This window comes from Aphis gossypii, chromosome 1, assembly GCF_020184175.1.
Source record: "Aphis gossypii isolate Hap1 chromosome 1, ASM2018417v2, whole genome shotgun sequence".
NCBI classification, from domain to species: Eukaryota; Metazoa; Arthropoda; class Insecta; order Hemiptera; family Aphididae; genus Aphis; species Aphis gossypii.
The window spans coordinates 73,187,416-73,210,870 of NC_065530.1; the positions used below are offsets into that span (position 1 = coordinate 73,187,416).

General features: G+C 26.5%; 3 protein-coding genes and 1 long non-coding RNA gene across 7 annotated transcripts in view; all 4 read right to left on the bottom strand.

Moving 5' to 3' along the window:
- Positions 1–5,136: 5,136 nt before the first annotated feature.
- On the bottom strand, positions 5,137–6,627 carry LOC126551361 (52 kDa repressor of the inhibitor of the protein kinase-like). The gene has a single exon (XM_050204455.1). The coding sequence runs from the start codon at positions 6,477–6,479 to the stop codon at positions 5,211–5,213; it is 1,269 nt and encodes a 422-aa protein (XP_050060412.1). The 5' UTR covers positions 6,480–6,627; the 3' UTR covers positions 5,137–5,210.
- LOC126554585 (zinc finger MYM-type protein 1-like) lies at positions 6,508–9,856 on the bottom strand. The gene is made up of 7 exons (XM_050209666.1): positions 9,238–9,856; positions 8,763–8,867; positions 8,592–8,672; positions 8,208–8,276; positions 7,824–7,892; positions 6,601–7,492; positions 6,508–6,517 (listed from the first exon to the last, which is right to left on the bottom strand). Exons 1-7 carry the CDS (start codon positions 9,341–9,343, stop codon positions 6,508–6,510), a joined length of 1,332 nt encoding a protein of 443 aa, XP_050065623.1. The 5' UTR covers positions 9,344–9,856.
- A 287-nt stretch (positions 9,857–10,143) lies between these two features.
- The window catches only part of LOC126551364 (uncharacterized), a 29,648-nt gene continuing 16,336 nt past the window's right edge, over positions 10,144–23,455 (bottom strand). Inside the window, exons 5-10 of one of the 3 annotated variants that reach the window (XM_050204474.1) lie at positions 16,947–16,976; positions 16,247–16,288; positions 14,304–14,321; positions 13,171–13,194; positions 12,414–12,467; positions 10,144–10,413 (exon numbers count right to left, since the gene is read on the bottom strand). In XM_050204474.1, coding sequence (XP_050060431.1) covers positions 10,325–10,413; positions 12,414–12,467; positions 13,171–13,194; positions 14,304–14,321; positions 16,247–16,288; positions 16,947–16,976 — 257 coding nt within the window. In that variant the 3' untranslated portion in view covers positions 10,144–10,324. The remainder of the gene's footprint in view (positions 10,414–12,413; positions 12,468–13,170; positions 13,195–14,303; positions 14,322–16,246; positions 16,289–16,946; positions 16,977–23,455) is intronic. The other 2 variants (XM_050204466.1, XM_050204475.1) reach the window with 2 other exon arrangements.
- On the bottom strand, positions 19,991–22,325 carry LOC126551370 (uncharacterized). 2 transcript variants are annotated; one of them, XR_007605265.1, is made up of 4 exons: positions 22,141–22,325; positions 20,812–20,868; positions 20,602–20,640; positions 19,991–20,017 (listed from the first exon to the last, which is right to left on the bottom strand). It is a non-coding gene; the product is annotated as an uncharacterized LOC126551370 (long non-coding RNA). The 2 variants fall into 2 exon arrangements; XR_007605264.1 differs by lacking the exon at positions 19,991–20,017 and adding an exon at positions 20,086–20,264.

Genomic DNA, 23,455 nt, shown 5'->3' on the forward strand with positions numbered 1-23,455 from the left:
ACTACACAAAGTGTTTCATTTAGAGCTCAAGCTTGTTTGCAGTTAGGTGGGGAACACTTTGAAAATCTTATTAATTAATCAAATAAACATAACATTTATTTCCTTGTTATTTAATTATTATTATTATTAAACTACTTTATTTTTATTTTATTTTTAAAAAAAATTGACTTCTTACATTATTTATATCACCTAACATTACCATAAAATAAATTGCCAATAATTAAAATCACAAAAGACCTGTAATGTTTAGCTGCGTATAACTCTGCGATTATGAAAGATATGAAAACCAAACTTATAAGGTAATTAAGGTATTATTCTGTAGAATAATACACAACCAAAATAACCCATACTAAATATTGAATTATTTTGAGTAATACGAGATTTATTTTTAAAAATTCCAACTTTTGATAAAAAAATTTAATTTTTTCAATTTAATAATAATTATTTACATAAGTTTGGTTTAATTGCGTATGTTGGTTGAAAGGACAATTAAATAGCTTTAAAACAAAAAAAAATTATGTTAAAATGTTGAAAAGTTTCGGAGAAACATAAAAAAATCCGTGGTAGTTTTTGTTTGGTTTAAAAAAACTTAAATTGCCCATAACTCAAAAAAAAAAGAGTTAGACCCCCACTTTAAAGGTTATTTCTTCGTCATTTTAGGTATACTTTCATATGACGGCGGCTGGTCACTTCGCCCCGGGACAGATTGTATAATATTTATCATCATATTGTAAGATTTCAATGTTTAAAGCTTTTGCAAAACAACCAGATTTTGATGAGTGATAAATATGGTTAAAGCGAAAAGGGATATGGTTATAATATAGTACTAAATATAAATTAATTAATTCATACAAAACACTTCAAGAAAAAAACAAACTTATAAGGTTTTGGACATCTGAAAAGGAAATCTTATAAACCCAAGTATTCGTAGAGTTGTATAAAGTGTTTTCTAGAATTAATCTTAAGATATTAAATTATTAAAATATTGTTTCTTGTATAAATACACAGTACATTCTTCTGTTTTATTAAATTAAACTTAGAAAGCTTAGAAGTTATCTTCTATATCTATACCGCGGATACACGTAAATGTATATTATTATTTTTGTAATAAACCAATCATTCTTGGAAACAGTCCCGACGACCATTGAATATTTTAGTCTGTACTCTGCGCTCCTTTTATTATCCATGTATTTAGCACGGTCTTAGAAGATAAGGTCGAGACATTTCCCTATTTAACAACGTTAATCAATTCGGTCGCTTAGAAACACAAATTTCTATGACGCCAAAAACATACAACAGTCGTGAACAGACTATACCTACTTACTCATTAGTCATTTTCACGAATATATCTTTCAAGATCATATGGATGTATGGCACATACCTACCAATGTTATTTATTAGAGACCAGCCTGGGCAGGGGGTCATACAACAATAATACAAAAGTCTAAAGGTCATACAGGTAGTTACTAATTCCTAAATGTCTCATTCCTTTTTATTGTATACTCCACATATATATTACTTCTCACAAGTCACAACATCTATACTGTGGTCACTTTTTTCTCACTCATCTTGTATAGTTGTGTTAAACACGTGTTCTAACTTATAGTGAAATTATATTTTAATTTCAATATTTTTGTTAGTGTGATTATTATCTATGGTTATTACACTTAACACATTTGCATAGACATTTTAGAGCATAACATATATTTCCATTTATTATTGAGACAGGCGTGGTTCTAGGGCTACATTTTCGTATGGGCCACAGTATAGATTTATAATTTTAATTAAGTTTTAATTGCGAATAATATTTATAATTTCCTTCCCCTTTTCATTACCTTTAAAAATAAGGGACACCAGAAATGTTGGAATGGGCAGCTGCCCAGCTGCCTATACACTAGAACCGCCACTGTATTGAGATCATTATAAGACATTTTCATCTATTCTGTGGTATAAATAATCTTCACTGATATCTACGGGGTAGTTCTTCTTTCTTGATCAGTGTTGGATACAGCTCTGGAATGATCGACGATATTCTCGATCATTCAATAAACGCGCCTGGGCCACTGCGACAAACTCGAATATTCTAGACGCGACACCCCCTCCCCCCACTGCTGATCTATCCACGACGGTCCCTATATATATGGGCCGCCGCGACCGTTTGACCCGCTAGTCACCGTATTCTTTTGCGTTGGTAATTTCCACGTAATTTCCACGTAATTTCCACGTAATTATTGGTGTTTTTTGTCGGCTGTTGCAGTGGCGCAGTACGCGGTAAGAGCTTTGTTGTTTATTGTTTCTTTTATATATAATTTATATTGGTATAATTTGTTGTAATAATTGTATTGTAATTTTATACAATTATATCTTGATGTATTAATTGATAATTTATATTGACTTTGTTATATTATATTTTAATACATCTCATTGTCTATACACATTATATATATCTTAATTATACATACAGTCCACTTGTCGTTAGACATATTCATTTTAAAGCGTGGTTACCCCGAACAACGATTTGCTAGGGACCTCGCTTACAATCAGTGTTGATCAAAGCCATCAAAGCTATCAAACTCTAGTTTGTATAGCAAATAAAAAATTGTTCTACAAAACATAACACACTCATTTTTCCATTCTATCTATGAGGTCGTCGGATGTCAGGGTTTTATTGACACGAATTGATGATGTTAAAATTGCTTTATATTATATATGTAATAACTAATAACGCAAAAATAAAATAAATTAAATTAAATAATACCAGAATAAAAGTGTAAGGTATAAATATATTGTTATGTTTGTGATTAGTAGATAGTTATGATTATGTATTTTAAATAAATGCTAGGCAACACAAGGGACACAAGCCTTGAATGATAGCCGGATTTATTATATGATATTTAAATTTGCGTTATTACCTTCCTCTTGATAAATTATAATACATTTAATAAATAAAGTATAATATTATATTATTATTTATTATGTAAAACTAGCTGATCCGACACGGCGTTGCCCCTGTATTACTTTCTTTTCTTGCATTTTCGTATGTCGTGTATTAGTTTTTAATTTAATTGTATGGATAATGCCAATATCACGTCAAATTCTCAATTTAATTTTGTGTGTGTGGGTGTGTTAAAGATTCATTGAAAACATACATTTATAGGCCTTGAATATTATTATATTTTTTTATTATTATTATTAGCACCTCCTTATATACTACATTGGTTGTTTTTCCACTTGTGCCAAAAATGACTAAATGTAAATGTCATACATAGAGCACCTTACGTCACCAAATAATTTTCCTTTAGTCAAGAGTGCCATTAATTTCTTTACTTTAATATGAAATACTCTCGCTATAATGTCATGACGATCGTCCAGCTTTTGTCCAGAAAACAGTGCATCTATGATGTCTTTCCAAGTAGGGTTACATGTAAATGTGATGAATAGATCAGGGCGACCATGTACGCGGACATATGCTTACCGAATTATGATTAGGCAAGATGAAGTTAACCATATTATATACTTCCGCTCCCTCTTGACGTAAGGTGCTCTATGTATGACATTTACATTTAGTCATTTTTGCCACAAGTTGAAAAACAACCAATGTAGTATATAAGGAGGTGCTAATAATAATAATAAAAAAAATATAATAATATTCAAGGCCTATAAATGTATGTTTTCAATGAATCTTTAACACACCCACACACACAAAATTAAATTGAGAATTTGACGTGATATTGGCACTATCCATAGAATTAAATTAAAAACTAATACACGACATACGAAAATGCAAAAAAAGAAAGTAATACACGGACAACTTGTTTTCGCTTACAAAATGTAGTCTACTTTTTGTATTGATCTGGTGAAGTTTCTCTATGAGGAAATTTATAAAAATGTATTTTTCCCGGACCATTATTTTTTGAACTATTGCAATTGCAACCAAATACTGAACACAACATTTTAGCGGCTGCAAATAACCAAACACACCACTATGTTTACAACGTGAGTGCAGTGTACGAAATGAGACGTATATTGTTAATTGTTACTTGTTAGATTGTAATAACATAATATGCCACGACGGATAAAACTATTTTTATAATAACCACGATGGATAAAACTAATATTATCTTTAGGTACACCATACACGATGTCACGATCGTCAAAACAATATTACACACGTTAACTGCAGACTGCAGTGCAATTTATAATACGAAAATTCGTATTATAATTTATCTAAGTGTTATTTTTTTCTACAATATTAAACCAAAATGTGATATAATTATACAAATGTAAAGTCTATGAGGTAATCTTAAATAAATTTAATTAGTTCATTCGAAAAAAAATTAGTTAATTAACAGCATTTTACGTTAAACCAAAAACGGATAAATATTGCCGTGCATAATTTATGGCCGCCGCCGCGGCGAATGAATCCATGACGTCACACGCAATGTCAAAAATCATAGTGACTAACGAACGAATAGTCACAAACGTATTTCATTGATATCTTTATCCTAGTTTAACTCTATTCTATTAATTAGGGTAATAAAAAAATTATTGATTTTATGAGTTGGATGGTCCTTTAAAACTCGGAGTTCTTACACGAATCAGCACGTTGAGTGTAATATTGGCCCAGAGATAAAGTCGAATGTATAATATTATTATTAAATAGGGTATTCATTTTGGATACAAAATATGTATAAGTTAATCTTAACAGTGTACACAGCTGCACTATTTATCTAATGCAGTGTTTCCCAATTTGGGAGATACGCGCCTCTGGTGGAAGAGAGAGTGTAAGCATTGTTGTACAATGTAGGGAAAAAATGAAAAATTATTATAAAAAGGGGGGGGGTTGATATTTTTGAAAACCACTATGGGGCGAAGGCAGTGCCGTAACTAGACTACTGGAGGCCTGTGTGCAAACTAAAATCTAGAGGCCCCTTGTTATAGATACATAATTTTCAATTTTTTCTTTGTTTTTTTTTTGTTGGAGGGGGTGGTGCTGAATAAAAAAGTAAATAAAATATAAAATACAGTTTTCAGAATAATATATATATATATTTTATAACATATAATATAATACACAAAGTACATTAATAAACAATTAAACAAATATTGTATTTTAAAACCACTTGTGTAGTTGTATTTTTGTAGGACTGTAGGTAACTTCTTTGTGATTAATAATTATTAAATTTAAACAATACTTAAATAAATTTAATCTATTTTAAAAAATTCTTTTTTCTGGCTTTTAAATTAGCGAAATTATTAATAATAGAATCTACATCGATCCGCGAAGTATGAAGCCTTTCAATATTTAATAAAGCAATATTAGTTAACCGATCTTGTGATGTAGTATTACGAAGATAATTTTTAATAAGCTTAAGTTTGGAAAATGAACGCTCCGCTGAAGCTGATGTTACAGGAATAGTCATAAATATACAACAACTTGTAAAAATATCTGGAAATATAATAGATAAATCATTACTAATTATATATTCTGCTAGTTTTTGAATAGTCATTTTTTTTAAATCTTCACATTTAAAATTAGATATTAAAAAATTCTTTAACGATAAAATTTGGCGTGTGAAATCTGAGTTGATATCATCTGAGTATTTATTTATAAAATCATAAGCAAACTTAATTAATTCTCCTTCTGGTATTGTAGTCATTGTGTATGGTATTAATATACTAAAATTATCATTAATTGTCTGCATGCCAACAAATCTCTCTTTGAGTTTTTGTAAGGTAGTATCTATTAAAGGATAAAAGATGGCTACTTTAAAATTATCTTCTGTTACGGTCAGACTTCTATCAGTATCAAACTCATCATAGAACTTTGTTGCAAATCGTTGGCGTTTGTTAAGAAATTTAAAGGGTATGCTCCACAATTTACATACAGTCTTAGAATTTTCTACAAAAATATTAAACTCGTCTCTAAATTTTAGAATGTCTGCATGAGCATTTTTTAACAGCTCAAATGCTTGTTGTAAATCTATATTTATAGATTGAAGTATTTTGGACACAACAAATAAAGACTTCAGAATTTTTTCCCAAACACATAAAAGTAAAACAAACTCTGCAGATTCAAGCTTCTTTTTAAGAGCTGTGGCTATATTAATCTCATCTTTTTTAGTACTTGTTAGCTGAATTTTAGTAAAAGCTTTTAAAACATCAACAAAACGCTGTTTCAGTGAAAATAAGGCATTGTGACGCGCTTCCCAACGCGTAGCACACATTTTTTTTAATGTTCTTTTTCTTAATTTGACACTTTCTTCTTCCCCAAGAGCTAGTTGAGACCACCGTGGTGCACTGGAACTAAAAAAGTTGTATACATCTTGAACAGTTTCAAAAAAAGATGATATTTCTCGGGTACTTTTGGCAGCATCACTTATCACCAAATTTAAATTATGAGAGCAACAATGTACAAATGTAGCATTTGGTATGATTTCAAGGATTCTTTTTTGAACTCCAGAGTTAGCTCCACTCATGACAGCTGCCCCATCATACCCTTGGCCTCTACATTTTTCTATATTTAATCGATAATCGGATAGAGTATGTTTCAAAAGTTCAGCATAATCAGAGGCACCATGGTTTTTTAATAAAAAAAACCCTAAAAATGATTCCTTGATTTCTACTTTCTTTTCTTCATAATTAACAACAGTGTAACGAATTATAAGACTAACTTGATCTTCTTTAGTTATATCTTGTGTTGAGTCTAAGATAACTGAGAAAAAACAACTAGACCTAATGTCATCACAAATTATACGACGTAAATCAGAAGATAAAATATCTATTATTTCGTTCTGAATTAACGGACTGAGATATTTAATATTTTGTTTTTCGTCATTTATTACATTATTTAAAACAGGATCAAACTCGGCAAGCAGTTTTACAGTTCGTATAAAATTGCCTTCATTTGGATTTTTTATCTTTAAGCTACCTTCATTACCACGTAAACCTGAATTACCAGCAGTCAAACATAAAATAATTTTTATTATACGCTTTAAAACATTTCTCCATAACATAGCTTCTTGGGAGTACTGCTTTTCTATATTTACATCAATAGTTTGATTTTTCATCCATAAAGATCTAACTTTAGATGCATACAAGTGTTGTATTGAACTCTCATGCCGTTGAATACTTTGTGATAAATGTTGCCAATCACTAACACCTTCTATCCATTCTTTATTGAATTTCCCACTAATTCGATCAGCAAATAGCCAACATGTTTCACAGTAAGTCACATCTAACAACACTGAATAGCATAACCAATCACGTGGAATTTTTAATCCTCCCTTTGTTATCATATAGTAATAATGCACTGAAAAACATCTATTTTCAGTCTTTGGAAATTTTATATTAGGCCTACATGGACCAAATTGTAAAATGCTTCTTTTCAATGTATCAGTTACAGTTTCATGAAATTGTCCACGGTCGGTTGGGTAATCTGATTTTAAATCTAGTTCATGGTCCATATCAATCTTATTGCCAACATTATTTTCTAATAAATATAAATATAATGTGATATGAATAATATAATTAATTAACAATAGGGTGATAAATATATGTAAGAGAAAGAAAGAGAGAGGAATATCAGAGAAAAAAAAATTAAAAACAAAAGTTAAATCAAATATTTGACTAATTAAATTATGTAGTATTAAATACATCTAAATTTGTATTTGAATTACCAGCAGACGTAAGCATATTCGTAGGAGTTAATAGCATATAATTTTAGGAAGTAGAGAAGAGAAAAAATAATGCTTTTTTTCTGGATTTAAATTAATAAATATTTAAAATATCTAAAACATTAAAATAGATATGTAAAAAGATACCTGTATCCTTGTTTTCTTCAGATTCAATACAACAGCTAGATGATAATGTTGGTCTTTCATCCTGAACATCTAAAATTACAAATAAATAGTTTTGAAATCAATTACTTTCAATTAATTTTAATAAATAATTTATCAAAAATTGTTTCAACTGTAACCAATCTTCCCTAATTGTTTGAATTACTTATAAAAAAAAATTTGACACCTAATGATTTTCTCAGTTGCCTTGTTTTTAAATTAAAATATATGAATTTTAGATTTTTATAAATATTTATCTTAAACTTCAGGTTATATTATGTTTTAAATTAGTTCCACATATTATATTAAAAGTGAATGTGAATCATAAATAACTATGCTAGGTATTAAAATAGGTATGAAAAGAGATACCTGTATCCTTGTTTTCTTCAGATTCAATATAAGAGCTAGATGATAATGTTGGTCTTTCATCCTGAACATCTAAAATTACAAATAAATAGTTTTGAAATCAATTACTTTCAATTAATTTTAATAAATAATTTATCAAAAATTGTTTCAACTGTAACCAATCTTCCCTAATTGTTTGAATTACTTATAAAAAAAAAATTGACACCTAATGATTTTCTCAGTTGCCTTGTTTTTAAATTAAAATATATGAATTTTAGATTTTTATAAATATTTATCTTAAACTTCAGGTTATATTATGTTTTAAATAAGTTCCACATATTATATTAAAAGTGAATGTTAATCATAAATAACTATGCTAGGTATTAAAATAGGTATGAAAAGAGATACCTGTATCCTTGTTTTCTTCAGATTCAATATAAGAGCTAGATGTTAATGTTTGTCCATCATCCTGACCAATTTCACAAAAATCTAAAATTAAAAATAAATAGTTTAAAAATTACTTTCGGTTAGCTATAAAGTAAATTGTAATCACTAATAGCTAAACATAGTATAACAAACTTGACATAGTTGTATCCGAGGAAGTTTTATAGTTAATATCTTTTTTTTGTGTAACACTAATTGAATTAGTTGAAGTTGAATTCATGTCTTGTGATTCAGAAGAGCCTAAAATATTATTTTTTTATTCATAAATTATAATATAATCTTATAAAAGAAACTGAATAAATAATATTAATTAAATTTAATTAAATTATGTTTATTCGAATTCGTGTATAATATGTATAATATGTATATAATTATTAATGTCTCGTGTTAAGCAGCAGCATAGTTTTAATATATATATACATATTATAATATAATAAAGTAAAATAATTATTAATAATATGTTAAGTACCTAAGAACGTATATTTAATTATATGAAAATATTTTTATTCTTGCAAATATCGCAACTTATTATTAAAAATATAACACTGAATGTAAATAGGTATACATATTTTTATCAAATTTGATCTATTATGAACATCAAATAACTTACCTTTAGCCCAACTAAGTATGCAATTTGACAATTTTTCGTTTTCTACTAATTGTCTAGCTTTTTTTTTTCTCTTTTCGCAACCACTCTGAAACGTTCTTTTTGACATAATTTAAGTTTTAATAGAAAATAATAAACAGTAAAATGTAATAAACTACTTAGTATAATTGTACAGTAGGTACTACAGTGTGCACTTCAACAACACGACAAAGTCACATATTGCAGGCAATTGTATTTTGAATAGTGAATACGTACTACGTAGGGTAAAGGGAAGGATACAACAGCGGCGATCGGCGATTAATTCCGATAATCAGTCAAGACGTGTGTACGCCGTATATACCATAATACTATTAATAGTATTACATGGAAATACGGACGAAAATCTATATTTATACTTCTAATATTTATAGGCCTTATCAAAGTAATACGACAACAATAATAGTAAATTAGTTAATAGATACAAAATAACATTGGCTCCATTTTCAATTCAATAACTAATATTTGATATTTTAATAATTTAATAATATGTGTCATTAGTCCTTTTGACTTTTGAGGCCCTGAAATATATTTTGAGGCCCGAGGCCTGTGTGCGGTGCACACTCTGCACACCCGGTTTTTACGGCACTGGGCGAAGGATTAAAGAGGTTGGAACCATTGATCTAATTTCATGATATTGTTAAACGTGTATGCAAATAAGACTATAATTAATAATAATATATATATATACTATAAAGTAACATAACATAGCTAAGGTTAGGTTAGGTTAGGTAACCTAACCCTAGCTATTGCTGTGTTTTAAAATTATATCAAAAATAATTCCTTCACATTAAAAAAATAGAAGATAATTTATCAGTGACAAGCACATGGAAACTACGGGCTACGAGTAAACACTAAAAAATGAATTCCACGTAGGTATTTTAATATTATTTATTTTTAAATTAAAAATTTTAACATACAAGATAATTACCTAAGTTAAATTTTTAGGTTCATTATACAAATTTAATATACTTTTTATTGACTTTTGGTCTACCCTCAATAATCTTGATGTCTTCATTGGTAGGCTAGATATATTAATTCCAGTGATAAATCCTCAGTCACTGATAAAACCGTGAATTCTAAGTCCAAAGTATGAGCTGATATATTCAACGCACCAATTTTCATAATTAAATAGTACATGGGCTACAAACAAAAATAAAAGCTATATTATATTATGAATTTTTTTATTATTTAAATAGAAAGTTAAATATTTCAAATATTTTTTTGTAATTGTATTTTTTATAATTTATAAATATTTAGTTATCTGATACGTTTTATTTTATTATGAATTTGTAAAAATAATGAATAATGGCACAGACTATGTAAAAAAAAGCAATTAAATAAATAAATAAAAAATGAAAACAAAGAAAAATTTAAAAATTGATGAAAAAAACATAAAAATTTGACAGTATTAATAAGAATCATTCTTGTCAATTCAAACCGTGGTTTTCAGACAGATTACTAGAGAAATATGTTTTATTCCGTGTATACCGTATGTAGTTTAAGCGAAACTGTATTTACAACGTATTAGTAGGGTTTTATAGGATGTTACATCATATTTTCAGATACTCGCAGTGAGTAATTTGTAATGAGTATACTATAAATTATAAAATTTAGACATATGTTAATTTAAAAAATATTATTAATGTTTTGTGAATATATTATATTTTTGAAAGGTTTATAAAGTAATACAGTCGACTCTCGGTAACTAGAACCTTGATAAATCGAAATTCTCGATATCTCGAGTAATAAAATTCCCCATCAAATAACAATAATATTTAATGTTAAAATAGTTAATCTTGTTAATTCGAAAATTAATTAAACAATATTTCGAATTTCGATATCTCGAATCATTGTCGGTCTGGCTTATGTTTGGGCCCCCGGTACAGTAATTTACAAGGGCTCTCTTACAAAAAACCAAAAAAGTTTCTTACATTTATAATATTTATAAACATATAACATAAAGGTAATAAATAATAATTTCATTTTCCGTGTACATTTAATATGGAATTAAATTTTTTTATTATTAAACAATTAAATAAAATATACCTAGTAAATAAATAATATATTAAATATAACTAGTATTTAAAATCATTGGTTCAAAGTTTACAAATTAATTCTGGAATCCGAGTCCAGAATCGCGAGTTAACTTAGTATTCTTTTCCATTTAGGTATGGGCCTCTAATATATAAAGTGTCCAGGGGCCCCCAGCGATCGCCGGGTAGCCGGGTGGGTCAAATCGACTACACTGTCTCGAATTTTCTTATCCAAATTTAGACCCAAATACATGTAGTACTATATGTATAAGACGAATCGTCTCCGATATATTGGACAATGGTAAAGAAGAAGTCGAAATCTGCAAATAGAACCCGCTGTACCATAACAAGTAAAATAGCGACATTTGCTTTAGAAAAATTACGTAAATACATTGAAACCAGTGAAGGTATGAAAGATTTATTTAAACCACTCGATTATTTAGTAAATAGAATAGAGAACAATGTTTTAAATAAAAATAAATAATAACCTTTGGAGTAATTCTTTAAAAATAATTTGTAGGTACTCGGTATGAATATTTTATTATTTATTTGATGAAAACTACTAGATTAATATAAACTTTTTTTTTTTAAATAATAAATTGTTTGATAACTTGAAATTTTTAGTAAGTCGAATTTTTTTTTCTCCATCAACTTCGAGTTACCGAAAGTACACATAGTACACTGTATCTTTGTTTTTAATTATTTATTAAGTCATTTATTTAAATGTTTTTTCTTTATGTCTATACCAACCAAAAGTTGTTAAAGGTTAGAGAAAGTTGATTGTTGGATATTTAGATTCATACTTCTTAATACTACTCAATGAACATACTGATTTTAAATGCAATCACACTTTCACGTCGATCGTAATCATAATGATGGATCATAATCAACAAATTTACTATAAGGTATTGTTTATTTTTATTACTCGGAATCTTTTTGATTAATATTACAAATTAATTTAAACGATAGAAGATTGTTTTTACTGTTTTTAGTTTAAATCTTTATTGTTTCTTGTTTTAGGTTGTGTATGATTTTTCATTAATAATACAGTAACGCACACGTTATGCCCCAGTTGAAAGCTAAGTTATTAAAATAATAAATACGTACCGGTTGGTGTTGAAGCCTGTTTTAAATGAAAACGGTAGTAACCCATTGCTTCCTCTAAAAAAAAAAAATAATTAAAGAAATGTACCGCAGAATGTTTAATTTGTGAAACTATTTATTAAATGAAAACATACAAATAAAATTTATCTACTCGCAAAATACAAGTGGATTATTGTAGTAACGAATACTGCGTGTGAATTCCCTATGTTTTGTGTGACTTTCATTAAGAAAGGATTCAATTTGAATGGTTTTGGAGGTATAATTTATATCATCTAATTTTACTTTGTCATTAGAACAACATAAGCTTTGGCATTCGTCTTTTCATCTCAGAGTAGAACAAAACTAGCAAACTATTGTACGATTTTCTATACAAAAAATGCAGTCATTTTTTTAATCCACTATTAAATCACAGTGCACAGTAGAATAATCTTTGCTCGACCATGAACCTCTGTCGTCAATATTATCATTATTTGACTGTTGATTTCTACGAACTACACTTATTCTTTTGGCGTTTTACTGAGATCAACCAATTTTTAAATTTCGTCAAAGCATTTAAAAAAAAATGGGTGGATGAAGTGAAACTAAAATAAAAACTGATGTCCGTTTAAAAAAAAAATAACTTAGCACTGCTCTGTATTTATGAAAAATGTAAATAAATAAATGATTAATTATTAATCAAGTATATGTATACTTTATATAAATTATAATTATTATTTTTATTCATATAAATTTATATAAATTGTTCCACAAAATAATTTACCTGTCCATTTTCTACTGATTTCAGCTATAACAAAATATAATTATAAAATATATCGTTAAATGTACTATTAAAAACTACATTTTAGATTCAGAGCGGAGCGAGGAATGTATTGGTTTTATAATGATGTTTATTTCATTTTTATTCTGTAAACACTTTTTCTGTCCCTAGACTTGTTTAAAAGTACAAGTGTAGCATAATTTCTGAAAGTTAATGTTCTTGAGCTGGTACTTTAAAGAGGTCATTTTTCGATTTTCGAAATGATACTCAAAATAAAAGCGGTTAAAGGAGAAAAAATTTACATCAAAAATTTACATTATGTAGGTAATATAAAATAATTACGACTTTGTTTATCATCATAGAAACGAATAAAATTAAATAAAAAAGATCAACTCGTCCGCTCAAATTCGTTTTTTTATCGAATGCAATCATATTGCATTCAAATCGAATACCTATAGTAAAATTACACTATCCTGTCCGAGGACCGAAGGTACGATAGACAAATATCCACCACCGAAATGCGCTGACCTACTTTTTAAATCTTACTTCTAATCATTATATTACTCTACCTATTGTAACTGTAGTGTCATTTGAGGTGGTAATTTAACTTGTCTTAGAATCTTATGGGATGGTTAAATGTTTATTACTGAACAATTTTGGAACGGCTGTTGTAATATTGGACTAAATTGTACAGTCGGAAGCCGCTGAATAATGTCAAACGCCCCGCCGCCGTAGTAAAAGAAACAATAAAACCATAAATTTAATAGTTGTTTGATGTTAAATACAACATCATTTAATAATTTATGCATCCAGCTTTTACAAATCTGCAAATAATTTTCATCGAAAAATTATTGTTGCTTATTTACATGAACTTGTTGCAAAAAAAAAAACTGATATACAAGGTATATTCAGCTTTAAAAAACTCACTAGTTTTTAATGTTTTGCTTGTACTTTTCAAATATTCTTTGTCTTTTACTAGTTGTAAAATTATTATATTGAAAAAAGCAAAAATGAAATAGGTAAGGATCACCGGACGTACAGGATTACTGTGACTTGTGAGTGAAAAGATACGTAAATATGCGTCGAACGCAGTAATAGCTACTTAAACTATATTTTAGGTAATACGTAATTTTTACCTATTTTATTGTCAAAGCCTACAAAAAAAAAAAAAAAAATAAATAAATAATTAAATACATGCAGATGTTAATAATTATTAGTATATTTTAAGTTTCAAGTTGCTCTTAAAATAAAATCTTAAAAATATCAAGTATAGCGTCTTGTTTGGTGGTAAGGGGAGACAAAGGGCATATGCATATACCTAACCTGTGGGCTGTTAACCCGACTTTTTTTTTTTGTATCACAATTTTATTGTTATATCGAGTTTCTACAATAAAAATGACATAATTAATTAAAAAAAAAAAAAATAATAAATGACTATATAGTCATATATTAAGGGAGATATCTTCCCCTCAAGTCGTTGAGTCTTAGTAGCTGATAAATGTTGAGCTAGCATGTGTATGGATTGTGAAAATAACAACAAATAATATTATAAATACAGCGAATAAACTTAAATTGAAGGTCACTTTACATCTACAAATCGGTAGTAAGTGGAATAATGTTGAGTACTGATTTAGTGGAACACTTCTTCCTAAGAAGGACCTTTACAATGCATATCGTATGTATCATTATATTTATGCATTACTATAGTTACAAACTACATAAGTTTCCGTTTTCGTGATATGGGTCTACGAAGGTTTTAAAATCAAGAGCGTAAGTGTTAGATACTGCTGTATATCTTTCAGTAAATCTTGCAGATCAATATGGAGCCGCCCTAATTAATAATGAAATTTATTTGCTAATATATTATAAAAATTTAACTTATTAAATTTTTTGAAAATAAATAGTTAAATAAAAAGGTTTTTAATTTTGATTTTCTCTAGGTATATTACGTGATACATAATATATGTACCACGATATACACTATAAATTGTACGATTGACAACTAATATTTTATCATAGAATACTATTATAGTATAAAACATAAGATGATTGCATTGTGATACTATAGTCACAGAGTTTTGTGGAGAGTTGATTAGAGAAGTTACCTATCTGTTGAGAAATCTGTTATGAGACACGCTGTGACAATTGATTTAGTGTTTAGTCTTGTACATATTCATAAAATTATTGTTACTGTATGTATATCGGGCGTTATCAATGTAGAAAGGAATCTCCTAATCAATTTTTATGTGTATATTATATGACAATTAACCCAGTATGTCAGTATATCAAAAGAAGTTCTATATCATGCTCTGTCAACAAAATAGACAAATTATAGCAATAAATTAGACTAGATTGTGCGCATACTGGATGAATAGCATTTGTGGACTTAGGAGTTAGGATATGCAGCCAGCTATTCCAAACTAATTGAGTATAAGTTAGGGGATATTGTTATTTTTAAACGAGCTTTTAACCTAACTTTAAATACTGGATAATCAATGACAGTATGTCAATATGCAACAACAGTTTATCTAACCAATTTAAAGTGATATAATTTAAACGACGAAGCGGAAGACTAACTAATTAGTTATTCAGAAGGTACAGAAAAAAGAATCAACTGAAATAGAAACCACAGAAGGCACTAGTGACTGAAAAAGAACCGCTTCTAAAATATGTATAGGTATAAAGAAAAATGGCAAGACGTGTACCTACTCAGGTTGTTTTTCAATTCAAAATGATACGCCATGTGTATAAAAGTTATAAGATTAAAATTATGACATAACCGATATTAATGTAAAATTAATATTATAGAATATGTTACACCCAAGGGATGTAATTAGCTTTGTAAACAAAGACGAATTTATTGACAATTCGTGAAAATAAAATTCAATTAAAATTATTAATTGATGGCAATTAAGTTTCTTGTTTTGTTTTTGACGTTTTAATAAATCAAATGCATTTATATTATGTATTTATTTTTTATGTAATCCCAACTTCATAGATAATAATATATTAGTAAAACTTGATTAGTAAAATAAAATCAATCATTAAAGTTATAGGTAAACTATAATAATTTTCTTACTTAAGTCATATGACTCAATCGCATTTTTGAATTGATTATACTCTAATAAATAAATAATATATATTTTATTATTACATCCAATAATAGATATTTATCTTATTCTACTATAATTTTAATGTTTTCTGATCGTATTTAAATTTATAATTTATATATCCCATTAGACGTTCATTTAAAATCAGGTTGTATAAAATGTGACTAAGTAGAGGGTTCTATATTTTTAGTATTGGATTATTTTCGCTATACCCTTCAGTTGATACCAATAATATATGTATAAATTGCATAGAATTAATAACTTTACGCTAGTAGGTACCCCCATGTTTGGAATTTTTCTACAGAACATTCAACGAATTTTCAATGTAATAAAACCAAGATAAAATTGTTTATAACAGTCAAAAAATACAATGTTATGTACAAGCATGTTTTTAATGAAGTTAGACCAATAATGTGCACTTAACATAAACATGTATATTATGTCTGCGTATCTTTTTTAAAATTATATTATTATTAGTATTTAAGTTATGGAAATCATTTTATTCATATTTCTCAAATTGCAATAATTTAATAAGAATTTATAATAAATAATAAACTCTTAATGATATTTGTTATAATGTATGCTACAGTTAAGAAGAACATTTGAAAATTTACCACCAAGATCTCTGTGTTCAAGAATATGTTTTACGTCAAATATGTATACACTTACCGGTATATACACCTGTTGCAACAATATTATCTGTTTAAAAAAATATAATCAGACAAATTTATTGTTAATATAGTTGATACAAACACAATTTTGAATTCATTTTTTAAATGATACCTTCAACAATAATCATTAAACATCAACATGTATTGTTAGTTTTTATATTATATTAAGTCTGGGTAAAATAATAATATCTCACTAAAATTCAATATAATATAATAATGAACTAATATATTATGTTGGAAACTTAATACTGTACACAATTTAAATAAGCTCTCCTTAAAATTGTTATTAGTTATTAATATAATATTACCATGGTGTCATAAGAATAAATAAATGATAACATTTAAAGAGAGCCTTTTATGGCAGTTCATAAAGTTGTGCTGTAATTATAAACTGTCAATCATAGAAAGATGGGAAATAATTAACTATTATATTTATGATTAATTGATCGAAAAGACATTATGTGATTTTATAGGACCGTTTTGTTATACTCAAGGCTGGGCAAGTTAACTCTTTTATTTAACTCGTTAAGTTAATTTGAAAAAATCTTAGTTAAATTTTAAGTTAGAAGTTACTTTTATTTTTTATTTAACTTGTTAAAGTTACAAGTTAATTGGAAAAAATAAGTAACTTAACTTAGTTAAAAATAAGTTACTTTTTTTTTCATATAAAACTTATAATTATACCATTTACACTTCATGTTAAAGATTTACAAATAACATCCAGCGCCACAGAATAGTGTATAAATATTAATAATAATATGTTTTAAATAATAATAAGTTATATTGTAATAGTTCTTCGCCATTTTATTATATTATTCATCACACTTTGTTTCTTTTAAGAAATAATTCCTCGCCAAGTAAATAAATTATTGAAACAAAATACGTTTACTTAAATACAATATACTTAGCATTAATTCATGATATCACATCTTTATAGTGCTTAAAGATCTAATATTTTTTTTTACTTAGCCATTTTTACATGAAGTTTACGAAGGGTTTTTGTTATGATAATATTATAATGTAGATTGCAGGTCTTTATATCTTAAAGAATGTATTTTGCTGTAGGTACTTATTAATTATGAAATCTAATAAAATAATTAAATTAGTAAATAGTAAATATAATTGGTCACTCCCTCACTCCGAGTAAAATTATTCTTATCATTTCCATGAATGAATTTAAATATAACAAACCATAAATTTGAAATTTGAAAAACTGAGTTTACTAACGTACCTATATGGGATATTGGGTATTGATAATATTAAATATATGTTTTTCTTTTCCAAATAATAATTACACGCATTGCACTATTGTTTAATATTTAGATATACTATATTCTATGAAAAAGAAATTATATAAAATATTATTCTTTATTTCTCATAAGTCGTTTGGTATATTTTGACATTTTGTAAGATCCATTAACTATTAGTATTGTTTAAATATACAGTAACTATAATATTATAGTTTATTTAATCAATAATAGGTCTCTATACTTGTATTTGAACACGTTATTTTAAAATCTAGACATAGGTATTGTAGAATACTTCGACAGTCTATAATATTTAGAATACTCGATACCTACATAATAATATATAGCAGAATAATTTATATTTAATATAATAATTATTGTTATTATTATTATTATTTTTTTTATTATACAAAATGCAATAATACATTTTTGAGGTTCGTACAAAGAAAAAAAATAACTTGACGTGCCTATAAAATAAATAAACGCTTTAAGAGTTAGAAGTTTCTTAAAAAAAAAGTAATTCGTTATGATAGAAGTTACTTCTTTAAAAAAAAGTAACTCGTTAAGTAACTTAGTTAAAAGTAACTTTTTAACTTGTTAATGCCCAGCTTTGGTTATACTATTAGTTATTAAGGGATTGATAAAATAATTTATTTTTTAATATTTTCATTTGTTGACTTTGAATCTCATAAGATTATTTATTAGGTTAGATAATTAATTAACATTATGCCAGTTATCTTACTTATACAATCTAAAAGTACAAACAAATTATATATTAGAAATAAGTTTTATATTTACTTATTTAGAATCATATTTAATTCAACTATATTTACAGTAGAATGGAATAGAATCATATTTTTTTTTCAATATTTATAATAAATTATTAAATACAGGAGTACTATAATGATTTGAATGAATGTTGTTATAATTATTAGTCAAATAAAGTAAGTTTTTTTTAAGTAATTGAAATTGACTATGGTTATTGTTGTGTTAATATTACAGTTATGCTTAACAAATATATTATTTAATTCTTTAAAGTTAACTAAATTGATTTATAATTCATACAAGGCCCCCAAATACAATTTTGGGCTCCTTTACTAAATGTTTGTCAGAGCCCTTTATAAAACTTCCAAAAATACAATTTACCATCTATATAACAATTTTTGGAATAATATTTGTTTTTTAATTATACCAATTCAAATTCAATATTCATTGTTAAGACAGGACAACATATTATCTATCAGGTCAGCTAGTAAATTATAAAAAATCAAGATTCATAACTATTTCAACATTAATAATGTCTTTTCTATTTTGTTATTACAATATATCTAAATAAGAAAAGAAAAAAGCAAGTTTATTTTAATTTATATATTTTTAAATTATCTAAGTTATTAAGTTATTTTGTGGACTTTGAGATCCGCGTAATCAATGGTTAAATATTAAATTAACTATATTAATCAATGACTAAATACATTTGTATATATAATATATATATTTTATAAAATGTTATTTTACAATATTATTTAATATAAAATAAATATTTCTACTAAAATTTCAAAAATTACAAATAAATTCAACTGGCTCACGGGCCCTTAAAATAGCCGGGCCCCTATACTCAAGGTCCATTAGCCCCCCTCCTCTTGAGGGGCGCTCTGTATTTATAAATGCTATTCATTTAACTCCAACGTTTTTAATGAGTTACTATATCATTATAGAAGTATAGATACTAAGTAACGTATGTCTTAATGTATATGTACAATTATTATATTAATAATAAAAAAAGGTGTGACCTCACTTTGTAAATTATTTTCTACAGCCCGAACTGTTAACATAATAAAATAATTATAAATTATTTTATATTACATATTTGGTACAATAATAAATTCCAAGTCAAATTTTTCAATTTTTTTATTTTGAAAGTCATGCGGAATGCGTTGGATTTAAAATTATAGTGTTTTTTTCTATATCATGTGTTAAATCATGCGTTAAAATTGATTTGATATCAAATTTTGGAGCTTTTTTTTATACTATGTATTCTCACACTTTCCAAATGAATTCATAAGAGCTACCTATTTGAAAAAAATATCGAAAATATATTAACGAAATTTTGTTTGATTTGCGTTCGAAGTACGTATATTATGATTGAACTTGATATTTAAATTGAAAATTATGATCTTTCTTTTAATGAGTATAGCTTTATTTTCTTGTAATTTAAAACAAATAATCGGTAAAATTTTCCTCCGTTACTTAAATGGTTATAGTTTTAAATATTTAGATTAATGGAAATCTATTTATTTTACTCAAATATTCATAATATTATTTGGTACAAAATATTATAGGTACTGGAATATTTTATAGCTATTAAATTTGAATATATATTTTATGCATATTTATACGATTACTCACGTTCTTTTATACAAAATTGACTTGGAGTCAGTACCATTGCTGTAATAAATTAATAAAATAATATGTTATACTCTTTTTACTTGTTACATTATGAACACAAAAATACAAATACGAGACAAATATAAGTTTAATATATCTGGGAAGAATTCTATAAATTATTTGTATAAATAATTATAAAAATAAATATATTTAAGAATATTAGGTACTTACCTTCAAAGGTGTCAATATTGTTGCCTATGATACTCGTATAGAAAGTAAATATATATGCTGTCGGTAATAATTTAAAGATTAAATATAATATTCTACAAATTACAATCTTAAACAAGTTTTTTCTTTGTCAACAGTGTTCCTACAAATATTTTTTTCTAATTCTATTCGATATTAAAATACGGTTATTGATACAGGGCGATTCTTTTATTAAACAACACTTATTATTTCAAAAAGTATATATTTTCAAATTTGTTGATACATGTTTTTCTACAACTGTATAAAATTTTAATTTTTTTCACTCTCATATTTAATAGTAAAAAAGCTATCAACTTTCTATTTTCAAATACAATTTTATTATTTTATTTTTAAATATTAATAATTACATTAATTAATTAATAAAAGCCATTTTTTTATGAATTTTCACGTTAAAATTTCTAACTTTCGTTAATCCGTCGGTGAGTTATAACTTATAGCTGTTCAAAGTTGGTCAGTCTTAGAAGATTTTTAGGTGTTATATATCTGTACTAATTAGCACCGTCAGAACTGGAATTTTTATTTGTAATATCCTTTAGCTATAATAATAATGAATTCGATATCGTCGACCCCACAGTGTAGCGGAGTCGTGGTGATAATATTTCATATTTGTTCCTACTTGTTACTACCTGCCATAGCTTATTATCAATTTTCATTTAATTATAATTAATTAGACTAATATTACTAATTATTACTACTTACCTACTGACTAGCTATCACACATTTACACTTAATAAACACTTCACAAAACTACCCAACTTTGAGAAGCTATATCTCATTAACGGATAAACGAAAAATGAAATGTTGAATGTGATAATTCATAAAAAAATAGCCTTATTAATTTATGACATTTTAAGTATAGGTTGTCATTTTAAAATCAAAAGTTCATAGTGGTTTACCTAATAAATATAAGGGTGTAAATATGGAAGAGTTCTATAATTCTAGAACAGTATGGATCTTACATTTTGAAAAAAGTCAATACTTTTTGAAATAACGAGTGTTGTTTGATAGAAGAATCACCCTGTATAACGGATACTCGTTATCTACCCATGACAATCTGGGAATTATTTATTAATCTAATATATTTAATCTTGCTTATTCTAATAATATTTGGGTATATGATTTTTAAAACTATACTTTTAAAAATTATCCTTATATTATAGATTTTAAAAAATGTTTGTCGAACTCGTTTATCAAAAAAATACTGATAGGTTGTATAATTTAAAATTTTGGTTAACACATATGAAAGATGATCACATCTGTATAGCTATTGTAAAAATATATGAAATAACATACTTTCAATGTCATCCTGTGGTATTCTTGATTTTATTGGTCTATATAATGTGCTCTGTTGAAAACATAATTAAACACAATAAACCTGTGATCTGTGGTCTTTGCAATGAAATATTAAAATTGGGAAATGTTAAGACATAATTTCAAAAACAAGATAAGAATAGTAAATTACAAATGGCAGATGGTGCATTAGAATCACCTAATTATGTGACTCAATTTTAAAACAACTACCTGAACAAAAAGAGATTTTTTTCTATTGATTTATTTTTTGTTTAGTGTATTTTGATGATAATGTAAATAATCAATAATAATTAATAAAGAAATTTGCAAGCAATAATTATATGCTTAAAATATTTAGTTTAAATTAGATAAAAGTTATCGTTATTTTTTATTGTCTTGTAATTAAAGTATATTATTACTTGATATACTGAATATTAATATTAATTATTACATTGTTATTATGTATAAAATTCAAAATTAATAGATATGTCGAATGTATATATTTTTTAGAAAACCACAAAAAATGAAGTTTTAAAAAATAAAAACCAGAACTATATTTTGATAATTTTGTTAACATACAAGCCAACCGACTCACAGTTGAATACATTAGATTCAAATCTAATGTAACTAATTAACAAATGTCAGAAATAAATATTTGTTTGACTTGTTGAGAATTCGAAGGTAATGCTGCAAAATATTCAAAATGTATTTTGTTTGGTAAAATAAGGATTTCCTAATATTCAAGTATTTGGTTGTGCAGCTTTTATCACTCTATTAATCTATTAAAATGTAGTTACTTTGAAAAGGGGCACTTTTCTATACATACATTTGTGCGACTATTTTTCAAATTATCTACAACAGTGGTTTTTTCTTCTTTACCGCTAAGCTTAATATTTTGTTAAATTGTATATCCTTCATTAATCTTTTAAACTCGAATAAAACAAATTCAATATTTTTTCCGTTATAACCCAATATTTCCAAGTACAATTTGAAATCATCTCGAATATCTTCGGTTTGAAACTCTGGTCTATAAAAATCACTCATAGCTGGAGATCAATTTGAGCCATTCCTATGGCTTGCAAGAAACGAATTACACTTCGTATCTCACAAGCAGTGGAAGATAAAATTGTATTTTATAAGATATCATGGAAAATATTAGAATATTATTGAAAAAAAAGGTCAATATTCGGCATATTAGAGATTAATGTACTGGTAGAGATATTTAAAAGAAGTGCCTGTATTTGTTAAATATACATTTTACATAATATTAAAGAAACACCCGAATTGTGTTTATACTAGCTCTTAATAAGAGATGAGG

Bases quoted from the DNA above. Each gene is read 5' to 3' on its own strand.
- LOC126551361 (XM_050204455.1), bottom strand. From the start codon at position 6,479: ATGAGTGGAGCTAACTCTGGAGTTCAAAAAAGAATCCTTGAAATCATA.
- LOC126554585 (XM_050209666.1), bottom strand. From the start codon at position 9,343: ATGTCAAAAAGAACGTTTCAGAGTGGTTGCGAAAAGAGAAAAAAAAAA. The intron at 8,277-8,591 runs GTATCTCTTTTC...TTGTAATTTTAG, and splicing joins TGAAGAAAACAAGGATACAG to ATGTTCAGGATGAAAGACCA. The intron at 7,893-8,207 runs GTATCTCTTTTC...TTGTAATTTTAG, and splicing joins TGAAGAAAACAAGGATACAG to ATGTTCAGGATGAAAGACCA.